General features: G+C 36.4%; 1 protein-coding gene across 2 annotated transcripts in view; it reads right to left on the bottom strand.

Annotated features, from left to right (window-relative positions):
- FANCC (FA complementation group C) overlaps positions 1 to 12,445 on the bottom strand; it is an 85,986-nt gene that overhangs the window by 30,522 nt on the left and 43,019 nt on the right. For both annotated transcript variants that reach the window (XM_075526486.1, XM_075526487.1), the window contains one exon: positions 728 to 847. In XM_075526486.1, the coding sequence (XP_075382601.1) occupies positions 728 to 847 (120 nt within the window). The remainder of the gene's footprint in view (positions 1 to 727; positions 848 to 12,445) is intronic.

Here is a 12,445-nt window from a genome sequence, read left to right on the forward strand (position 1 = left end):
TCTGTGTGACTGATATACTGTGGAGGTCAATAACTTTCTCTGTTCACTCAGTTTGATTTTTTGATTTTTTAATTATTGGTACCAAATTAAAGCTGTGCAGATTGCTGAATAAACTATGCTGCAAAATGTTTTTTGAATACCCATTATATACCTGCCACATTTGAAAACTAAGAAGCTCTTTACTTTAGCTGTGCTTCCCCAAGAGTTGAGGCAAAACGTCCAGAAGAACACTACTAATAATTTTTATGTGCGTTATCTAATTTAAGTCAACATATTATGAAATATTATTCCCATTATTTTTTATATATTAAATGTAAAATATGCTTTTCCTAAGATTTTCGGCTCATCTACCATTTTAAATGCAGTGCATACAGTCAAAGAAAACATTCCAAAAGTTATGTTCTAATACACAAAAATGATATATATAATTTAGACTTCACACGGAAAAAAATTAATGATAGGGCAGACATTTTTTTGTTATAACACAACAGCAACAGGAATTTTGTTTTTATGAACATCTATTACAGTATAATCTGATAAAAAATTTTCTCGTTTGTCCAGAGATCTCCCACTTCATTTTTTCCCTTAAAAGGCTGTAAAAGTAACTGAGGTAAGAAAAGATAAACAAAGTTCAGTTCATGTTCCTTATAGCAATGACAGCTCCATGTATGTGCTTATAAACTGGTGATTTATTATTAACAAAATCTCAATTGCACAAAATACTTACATTTTTAACTAAGTGACAATAATAATCTGCTGACGTGTAGCCAAGAGTTGATATGAACGTACTGGTTTCAGCTTCATTACTTTCCCACTTAGAAGAAGAAAGGAGATGGCACAGCAAACTCTGTGAGAAATCAAGAGAAAGGCAATAAAAAAAGTATTAGGCTACAACATGCTGTGGAAAAAGAACTGACTGCTATTGAACTATATCTGGGCTAAGATCTTTTGATTGGTTGTGGCCATTTTACACCATCAACACAGAAGAGCAGGCAGCTCCCATCAACCATAGGAAAATGCTGCAGCTGCTACAATCAAAACATTGGTTCACACACCACACAATTTCAGTAGTTGTGCAATAGCAATGGGGGCTCTCTGTGTCAAAACCAGACAGACCTCAGGTAGGTTTCAGTTCTCTGGAAGCCATTTCAGTCTGGTGTCATCTGAACAGCAGTAGCCACATTGCTACACAGCAAAAAAATCACCTGTAGTTTTGATCAGTACCATGATCAAGAAGAGAAAGCACGAAGTTAACATTTACTTTTCCGTATCACTTCTTCAAGAGGCCCCAGTAATTGTTGACGGGATTCAGGGTCTGGCCTCATAATTTAATTTGCTTAATTTCCTCATTATCTTGAAAAGATAATGATAAAATTTTAGTTTGACATTTACTTCTCTACCAATTTCACTACGGAATGCTTTAAGTTGCACTTAATAAAGCCTTTTTAATACATCATACAAAAATCAAAATAATCCTTTGATGATAGATTGAGAGTAAAGTCAGATTAACACATTTGATACACTGGTTTTGCAGATGCATGCAGAGGACTCTGAATACAGTACTCTGGTTTCATGTTTTCCCAGTTCTTCACCGCTATACTACAGCTCTGCTGTCTTTTGGACAGATTTTACACCCCAGCACCTTCCCAACTGAACTCATTTATGAAAACTGTTGTGTGAAGTCTTAAGCAGGTTTTTGCATCCTGCTGTCATAACTGAGCAGAGGCAGTTTAATGTTGCTCAGCAAACGATCTGCTCTGACTTTGTTACAGTTTTCTTCCTGTCCTCTACTGCTACATGCTGATACAACAACAGCTACATTCCCTTACCAGAGGTTCATTTCAGGGCTTTATGTATCATTGACAAAGTATAAACTAAATTACACTCGGTATGGCAATAAGTGTAAAACCCTTTGTAACAGAGGGTAAGGCTTAGCAAACACTGAAAAAGACCTTCATTTTTAAAAAACGTAATTAAAAGGAAAGTTTAGATGAAAGCTCTGTGACTTCCATGGTCTTAAGGGGTTTCACTCCATGTGTTCTTTTTAAAAGAGGAATCTGATGAAAGATTTGAGACAAAAAATAAAAATCAGTTAGCTCGTTTTCTGCTTTCAGAAATCAGAACCAAATATTTATGCACACTTTTGTTGAACATCCCTACGCAACTCCTTCAGAAGTCCTGGAATTAGATGTGTTCCAGGTATTCCATGTTTGATTAACATGAGAGAGAAGATACAATTAGCAGAAGCATACCAGACGTCTAATAAAATTAATTACTATCAAAATAAGTAACAAGCATTTGGGACACCTTATTTATTCTACTTTTGTTTAGGATTATTTTACTACCTTGCAGACTTATGTTAAATGGCTAAATATCCTTTTCTTTCATTGTAAACCTTTTCTCCTAAATAGCCCTGAACAGGAGAAATGGCTGTTTTCCCACCATCTAGTGACTTCCCTAAAACTAAGGAGGAAAGAAAATGCTGTGGCAACACAGAGTTTCGAAGAAGTAATTTACATGAAACTTTTGCATTCTTAAGAAAAAGACAAATAGGTGGATTTTCAAAATGTACAAGCATCTAAATATGTCAAAAGTGAAGGCTAAAATCTATTAAACTGTACAATCTCCAAACACCCCTTAATCAATTTATTAATATGGAACCATATATATTTTTATTGTCCTTTGCAACCATTACTAAAGTTAAAATTTGTTTTCAGAACACTATCAAGGGTTCAGACGAGCAGTTCCTACAAAATAGGACAGTTTGCCAAGTAGAATGAGATAAGGGATCAGACTGCAAGTTGAAAACAAAATAAAGGAGTAGTTAGCAACAACAAACCTGGGATACTACTTTTGCTAGAGGTAAGGAGGGGGGCTTGAAAATTACAAAGTTGTTGGATTGCTCGGTGAAAGACTTGCTTCACCAGTGAGAAGAACAAAAGTAAAAAGCTCTGAAAAGGATTTGACACGTTGACATAGCAGCTAATGACAGCTAAATGAGGGAATAGCTTAAAAACCCATATATTCATCTGTAACACCACAAATATATTATGTAGTGACCCTCTCTGTAACCAAAATTTTCCTAAGGATAAAACTAACCAAACACTCTTTAAGTGAAGAGTAATTTTAAAGTTCCTTTCCCCCTACCCTTGTGTAATAGTCATTGTTAACCAATCAATAGAAAAAGAGACAAGACAAAATTACTACACATCATCAGAGTCTGCATAGGGCCTGCAACACTTTCGTGGTTTGGTTTTTTTTTTAGTTGGTTGGTTGGTTTTTTGTTTGTTTTTCCTTTTCTGAGCACTTTACTACATCCATGCTAGGATTTTACAGATCACTTCAGTTATTTTTTTGGAACACACAAAATCTCTGAACAGCCAGAAGGGGGCAAGGGAAACAGGGGTAAGGAGATACTGGAGTCAAGATGCAAGGAGGTATTTGGTATGTATGAAAGAAAGGTATGTATTAAAGGTGAAAAAAAACATTTAGAATTCAGCTTTATGTCTTACATATTTCATTTTACAGGTGCTATTGCCAGTGTAAAGCCTGAGACATACCTACATGCAACAAAGATAAGAAATTTGGTAACAATAATTTAAAGCATTTATCTTTTAAAGTTTAAATGCTTTCTTTGGTCTACAACATGTACAGAAAGTTCTCCTTCTCTGTAAAAAATGTAGCTCATTTACTGCACATAATTCTGGTTTTAAGTGATAATTCTTTTACTACCATATAGTGCATTAGCAGAGAGCTGTCTGAAAGAAAAGTAAATATTGACAATTCACTCTTACATTTGACAAATGGACTGTTAGATGGATAAGGAATTGGCTAGATGGCTGTGTCCAAAGAGTTACAGTCAATAGTTCAATGTCCAAGTGGAAACCAGTAACGAGTGCTGTCCCTCAAGGGTCTGTACTGGGACCAATACTATTTAATATCTTCATCAATGGGATGGGATTGAGTGGAACAGCGGGATTGAGGGCACCCTCAGCAAATTTGCAGATGACACCAAGCTACGTGGTGCAGTTGACATGCTTGAGGGAAGGGATGCCATCCAGAGGGACCTTGACACGCTTGAGGAGTGGGCCTGTGTGAACCTCACAAAGTTCAACCAGGGGAAGTGCAAGGTCCTGCATCTGGGTCAGGGCAATCCCTAGTATCAGTACAGACTGGGGGATAAATGGATTGAGAGCAGCCCTGCAGAAAAGGACTTGGGGATACTGGATTAAAAACTGGACATGAGCCGGCAATGTGCGCTTGCAGCCCAGAAAGCCAGAGACACTGAAACAGGTTGCCCAGGGAAGTTGTGGATGCCCCATCCTTGGAAGTGTTCAAGGTCAGGTTGGATGGGGCTTTGAGCAACCTGATCGAGTGAAAGATGTCCCTGCCCGCAGCAGGGGGGTTGGACTAGATGATAGTTAAAGGTCACTACCAACCCAAACCATTCCATGACACTATGATTTATGTAAGGTGAACTGTTTCTTGAAAACAAGATGCTTTCAGCTATTCTATTGCATAATCCTCTTGTAACAGTACACTTTTGTGTAAGTACACAAAAGGTGTGGAAGGGGTAGTATAATGGTAAGAAATAAAGCTTATACCTAATAACCTGCAACTACAGGCAATTATTTTTTTCACATTATTTTTCCAGCCACTTAGCAGGTAAGCTGGGTAAGGCAAACTCAGCTGTTGTGAGAAACCCAATTTTCAAGTTAGAACATGGAAAGATAAAATAAGCAAACCATTCCAAATGAACCAAACCAATCTCTAAAGAGACAAAATGACTAAGAACAAAAATATCATCAGGTAATTATTTTCTTATGATATTTGTCCATCCTCTTTCATCCTATACATCATTAAATTGATTATCAAAAATACAGTGTAAACCAGGAATGGCTAATTTTTAACTAAATGGCAGTGAAAACTGTTGTTTTTACCTCAAGCTTCAAAGTTCACAATGTTTAAATTTCAGTAATTCTCAGACCTAAAGGGACTGTATCAGTAGTTTTTTTCACATCATACTGCAGAACTTGGTTAGAACCAGCTCTGAGACAGAGTGTAAAACAATGTTTTCTTATATGTAAGTTTCTCCTTTTGCTTTTGAAATCAGCTCTTTCAGAAAGTACTATAGAGAAATCTAGAAGGTTTCAGGAGATTTGCACAGAATCACAGAATCATATAGGTTGGAAAAGACCTTTAAGATCATCAAGTCCAACTGTAAACCTAACACTACCAAGACCACCACTATACCATGTCCCCAAGCACCTCATCCAAGCGTCTTTTAAATACTTCCAGGGATAGCAACTCAACCACTTCCCTGGGCAGCCTGGTCCAATGCTTGATAACCCCTTCAGTCAAGTAAAATTTCCCAATATCCAGTCTAAACCTCCCCTGGCGCAACTTGAGGCCATTTCCTCTCATCCATTTTCTCACAGAGGTTCTTATAGGATGCTATAGAAATATTCAAAACTAGTAATAGGTTCCATTATTGCATTATTAAGCCCCCACAAAGCATTGTGGAAAAGAAAAAAACATAACATTATACACAGCCACAGTGTGGATTCCTGGGGTCCAAAAGACCAGTAATTTGAGCCTAATTACTTTTAAGGAATCATTTCAAACCCAACAGAAGGTATTCAAGAACATGATGGGAAAGTTGTCAATACTAAATGCATTCCTGAATTGATGATCTCAGTCACAAATCCTAGCCTACACCAGCAAAGTAGACAATTTGAGATATACATAATCATCAGTTATTTCTGGCAGTAAATCAGTTACCACTCACTGTCTAATCCACTAATGCTACACTCTACAAGCCAGAAAAATGGATGAGTCTGTGGCAGAAGTGCTGCATTCAGAAGGAAAAATAACAAGGTGTCATGATTCTCGAAAATGAACAGCAGTCAGGTATACTGTGATATGAGAAAATATTTCTTTCTTGATTTCCTTCACCATTGATTCAATAGGAAGCAGGAAGGAAACCACCTTGGTTCTAGTTGCAAGAGAATATATCCATCCCCATGGCCTTGGATTAAAGTTCTGTGACATAATCCCTTTCAGCCTGAAATTGAATTAAGGAATTTTCATAAAGCCCTCACAACGACCAACTTCCTTGAACAACCTTGCCAGTGGCTTTAATTTATTGATGCAATTTATACTGCGTAATATTCTAGCTAACTCAATTTAACATCCACTTCTGCACAGAGATTTCTAATATCCTTAACAGGCAGATAATCCTAGGACCATTTGCATGAAGACATAAAATCATTTACTTTATCAGTGTAAACACAGTGCTTCATATCTACCAGGTTTTATAGTGGAGGAGGCCTGATTTAATATTTACTCCTCTGGTTTATAGATTGGCTATAAGGCTGTCCCTTATTAATTCACTCAGAGAAAGTGGAGGGAATGAGAATAGACTTGAAACTAAAGACTTCTGAGTATAAAAATGGAGAAAACAAGTCACTATGTTCCCTGGTTACCATCTACCTGTATCTAAAGAGGACTAAGCAACTGAAAAACATCTCCTACCTATCACTTTTCAATTAAACTAAGCCAACTCTTTTGCTACTCCTCTCGAAGTGATGAGGGCTGTGTGCTACATGAGGACTTCCATGTGCTACAAGGGATTTGTTGAGTTACTCCATGAAGTTTGTTTCTCAGAGACAACTGTCTCTTGGAGCACGTGAATCTATGAAAGCCTGGAAATTATTTTCCTGGAGCAGAATTTGCCCCTCCACTGAGATAAGCAGCACAGCACCGGGCAGACACCAACTCAGCTAGCATCCACAACTCCAGAAAGGGGAAGGAGGTGCTTTAGCCTTCTGATATTGCCTTTACTAACCAGGGATCCAAAAGCTCTGAAGCCTTTTTCCCCTTCTTTCTGTAACAGGAAATATCTTCCTGCTCATGTCAATGGAGAAAAATATAGAAGCCTGAATTAAAGGCACAATTACCTCTGAAATTAGACATCAACACAGAAATAGCACTTGATTTTTATTACAGGACCACATGACAAGTTTTATGCTAGTATCTGTATTTGTGTAGCAACTGTCCTGGAATTTATGACACAGTTTCAAAGACATTCCAGGGGAACCAGATAAACCAATTTGTTTCTGGAAACTTCTCAACATGCTCTCTTCAAAGTACTTATGATTCTGACTGTCCTCAGAAGCAGATGTGAAAATCAACAGGGGCAATATATTTTGGAGATAGGAGATGGATGGTTTCACTGGGATGAGCCATTCAAACCTGATACTAATTAGGACTTCCCAGTGACACTACCGGGCTCTCTTTGACAACTTGGGTCAAAGTGACAGGTAGAGCAGGATGGAACAGAAGGATCTATCATTTATCCCAAAGGATATTTCTCTTTAGTATATTCTTCTTGAAACACAGAATGCCATTATTTTTTGAGAAGAGATCATTAATGACATTTTGCTGAAAATTATGATCTATGTGAATTTATTGGAATTCGTACAACACGGATACCCAAGGGTAAATTTCTGAAATCTGGTCAAGTAACAGGTTTATTTCTGACCTTTCCATCTGCTTCAACGGGAACCAGATTTTCTCAGCTCTGCTAAGAGAAAGCAGGTATCATAAGAAAAACTAAATCTTATCCAGAGGAAGCATTAGAAGTGCTATTTCCTCTTTGCTTTGGAATGAGTATTTCTTATATGGCAATGATTTCAAGAGTCTGTACATCAATTTTGTTCTTAGGTGTTCCCTGTACAGGCAGATGGCCCATTGCTTTCAACACAGGTCTAGAAGACAAAAGATCAAATTCTATTTCCAGCCTGGCTTTAAAAATACTTCAAAACTGTGTAATCAATTACAACATTAACGATAAATTAGATAATATGATTTACAATCATTATTAAAAAAATACAAATGCTATACAATAGGTACTATTTCTTTCTTTAAATAGGTAGGATTCTAACATCCCAAATTAATTCCTAAATTATTTAAACAAAGTCCTCAGGAAGCAAGGTATACATATTGCTCTGATTTGTTTAAATGTAAATTAATTTGTTTGTTTGATAGCTTTCAGCAGCTCAGTCCAAACCAAATTCCTCCAGATATCTTCTAGCAGTATTTTTTTTAAAAGTCCTGCCTGAAGGCTTAGGAGTTTTATTGTGTCCCATACCTTCCAGATTAAACAATCGACAATAAAACACAAACAGGTCTAGTATTTTTAGAACCTTTTTACTATGAAATAAACAGCCAGTTCTGGAGAATCATAGTGGCTAAGTCTGTAAATGACAAGGCAGCATGCTCATTCAGAGACTGTCTCAACACCAACTGTTTATGAAACCAATTCTGTGAGTAGGATGCTGACATAACACAATTCATATTATTTCCAGACACTTATCCAATCATAACAAAGTCTGTGACTTTTAATTTTGCTTACAAGACCTCTTGCTCACTTGCTCCTTAGTTCCAGGAAAAGACAGAAAATTAGTTTTCCGCAAACCAAAACCAAAATGTAAAAGAAAACAAGGTAGTAAAACATCATGCAGATTTAAACATAATGTAGCTTTCAAAGTACTGTTTTACACTAAACAATTTTGTTTTCTCAACATCTTATAAAAATCTCAGTGTTTATACACTGAGAAATTATACACTAGGGGAAATTATATGGCATACGTTTGTTAACAACTTAATTATTATCAGTATGTGAGTGTGTATTTTATAAGCTAGTAAAAAAAATTTCTTGAACTACTTACCATCAATAACCTAATCAAAATCTCCAATTTCTGCTTTAAAATTAAAATTGTTTAAAACACATTTCAAAGAGACGAAATATTATACTACGCACACACATATATTTCAATGATTAGCTAGTCTACACAACCTCCCACTTTACCAAATTGAGTCTATTCCAGTAACCACTGATAGGTTTTGCACAAAGAAATCACTTCAGTGTCAACTTAACTTTAAGAAAGCTTAGAATATTCTTCAGTAATTTACTGGATCAGGGCCAAAGTGCCTAAGTATAGGGTGGGGAGGGGTTTTCTTCCCACATTTCTTTCTGACATTTACTGTCAGGAAGTTTTTTTTTGTTTCAGCACAGTTTATGGATACACATTCTTTGCATTTACGGGATGGTTTTCATTAGCTAAATTCTATACCAGCACACTAAATAAAATTGTTGGCCACAAGTACATATTTAGGATTTATTGGAGCTTCTCATTTTTCTCCTTATTCACTTGGAATGAAAATGTGACATCTGTCCACAACTAAATCTCCATTGATAACCATGAAAGACTAGTTGATGGTAAACAAATTACTCTGCTAAACACTCCTACAGAGACAAGGGTCTTGCCATTTAAGCATGTGATCAAGTTACAGAAAATCTATAGATAAATGACTAGGCTGAGTTAATATTACTTTAGAGTTAAAAAAATATCCAGGAATAATATTATTCTTTCACAAAATTCATGTTGCCAGATGCACAGACTTCATCGCATATTCCCAGACAAGAAAACATAGATTCTATTAAGTTCTCCACACTGTAATTGATGCAACAGAGCCCTTCACATGTAAGCATGTAAGCAGGCTCACCTTCAGTCTGTGTTTGAGGTAAACCTGCTCAAGTGCTTTCACATTAGGCCAATTTCCTTAACTTTGCTTCCACAACTCTAATTGCAATTTGCTTTTTAAAAAAAGGAAAAAAGGGCAAAAATAAATAAAAGGATCATGAAAACCTACTAGAAAAACTTAACTGAAAAAAACTAAAAACCCCCTTCAGACACATATGTTTTTTCTTTAGAAATTAATGCATGCTACGAATTGTGTAAATCCTGCTGATACATGTAGCTTATCAAAAAGACTAGGCTCAGACTCTACCTCTGTTTCTTAAAATGGAAGAAAAATGTTACATACTTCCACACAATTCAAAATGAACCTGATCCTAATTTCCAAACAATACGCAGCAAAGAAAATTATGGGGAGGGGGGGCGGGGGGAAGCTGTATTGTTGTTCCCTCACCAATTCAAGCTCAGTTAACTTCTGTGAAACTACTATAGGAAAAACATGTTGCACTACTACTGTGGCTAAGACCACACAACTTTTTAATGGATGAGTTCCAAAGCCTAAGCTCCATCTGCAAATCACTAACAAAACCCTTGGAAATCATAAGAAAAAAGCTAAAGAATTGTGGGGCTGGCAAGCTTTGAGTCTACTCTTGGCCTCAGACAGGAAAAGCTGTTTCAAATCTCCTCTTTTCTTTCTCCTCTCTCTTTAAGAAACACCCACCTAGAAAGTGCTATTACTCTTTGTATGAAAAAAGGGGAAACTTTTGCTGCTGAAATAAAACACACATTTACACTAACTTACAAAAGGAAATTCAATAGCTTTACCAGAGTCAACCATAAATCTTTTTTTTTATTTATTTTTTTTAAAGCCCTCTGGTTTAACTAGCCAGAGATTTAGAATTAATTTCCCCCTTCCCTCCACAATTTTCAAAAGCCAAAATGCAAGCATCCCACAGAAGAATTCCTTAAATCCACAAAAAAAATATGTGGAAAAGAGGGATGAATAAATTCAGGTTTAGAAAGAGTGGGTGTATCATAAAATTGTTTCACTTATAGTTTAAATCTGTGAGTGCATAATTTCTAGAAAAAAGATACCGAAACTTATGCTTTTTTCAATAAATGTATGTGCCCAATGTCAGATTTTTGTATTTCCAATAGGTACATGTTGCAAATACCCAAAGATCACCTAAGCCAGGATGATATTCAGGAGAAATTACTTTTAATCACTTGGTTTTGAACTTCTTAAGTATCAAGCTGTTAAAAGTTTAAGGGGAGAAAAATGTTCACTGAACTTTTTAGCAAGAAAGCACAAAATACATCTATAATGGTGATGCAACGACTGCTGGTAACTAATTAAGGCTGAGCAAAAATATCTAATGCCAGCAGAATTTCTTCAAATAGAGACCTCTTTTTGTTTGTCAGTAACAAATCATTGTTCTTTACTAGAGCCACCTGGCACTACTAAATTGCTTTGAGAAATGTCAGCTGGCTAGCAAATTGTGACACTTGCTGTTAAAGCTCAAGCAGCCTTGCAGGAAAGCAGAATCCTTAGTTTCTCATATGTTCTTTCAGGTACTTAGCTTTTGTTTATTTTGCCCCAGAAGCCAAGAAATTATTTATATTCATGTTGGCTTGGCATTGTTAAAGAATTATCTATTTGAAAAAGAAAAAGAGAGGTCTGTTTTCCCCCAGCCCATTCATATTATCATACTATTTTTAACCAGAAACATATGGTAATACTTGCAGATTTGCAAACATTGCAAATTCTCTTACACCCTACCAAAGCAATTATCTATAGGTGACTACAGAAGGTCCAAATCAGCTTAGAAAATTGATTCAAAAAGGGGTTAGTGAGAAGGCTAACAATTTAGATGTATAATCTTCAATAGGTTAGAAACAACCACAAACTCCCTCTGGTTGAGTGACTTTCCAAAAACTGAAAGAACAACAACAAAAAAATACTGTCAGTGAACTCAGTAAAACTTCGGGACAATAAACATTGGAAATTGATTATGTGCTGTATATGAAAACCCATCTTCATTCTTAAATGTTCTCTCACTACATTAAGAAGAGCCAGCCCCAATCTCTTCTTGTATGAATATCTCTTAAGATCTTCAATCACCCTCCTGTCCTTTATGAATAAAATTGGTTTAGAACATATTCTATCAGAATTCTTGAATATATACTATCACTGTGTCAACTACTTACTCATCTTTGATTCACTGGTCAGTTCCAATTTTCATTGCAATCTTCCCCCTCCCCCAGACGGGACCCACTCTAACTGTACCTAAGAATACTGCTTTTTAACCTAATAGAGGCAGAACTGTATATTAGCAAGTTTAAGAGGCAGATATGTCAAATCTTAAGCAAGTATTGCTGGGAGAAGTGGGCTTCCCCAGGTATGTACCCAGTGTAGTCACACACACTTCAACAGCTGGTGCAGCTGAACAAAAATGTTAAACAATGGTTCCGAAATCACTCCATCTCTGGCCCACATATTTTGTGTATGCACAGGACAGGGACAGGAATAAAGGAATACACACCAGGGAGAGGAATAAAGAGGGCCAGCAGCTCTGAGGAGCCCATTTCCCTTTGGGACCCAGGACACAAACAAATCACACAAAGGACTGAGAAAAGTGCCTTTATCATTCATTACTCCCTCAGGACACATTGCAAAGCAAGCAGACTTGGTTCTCAAAACTGAATTTTAACCAGTAACTTGAAAGGTCCCATATCACATTAGGAGTTCTTTAAGTCATTGGGCTCTAATTAACAATGTCAAATCTTGAAAGTGTGCATGTATCTCCTTTAACAGTCTTTTGCTTTTTGTTTTGATTCAAAGGAAAGTTGACTCACATCTATCAGTTACCCAGTGAAAGTTAAGACATTTCTTTCAAGCTCAT

This window comes from Mycteria americana, chromosome Z (assembly GCF_035582795.1).
Source record: "Mycteria americana isolate JAX WOST 10 ecotype Jacksonville Zoo and Gardens chromosome Z, USCA_MyAme_1.0, whole genome shotgun sequence".
Taxonomy (NCBI): domain Eukaryota; kingdom Metazoa; phylum Chordata; class Aves; order Ciconiiformes; family Ciconiidae; genus Mycteria; species Mycteria americana.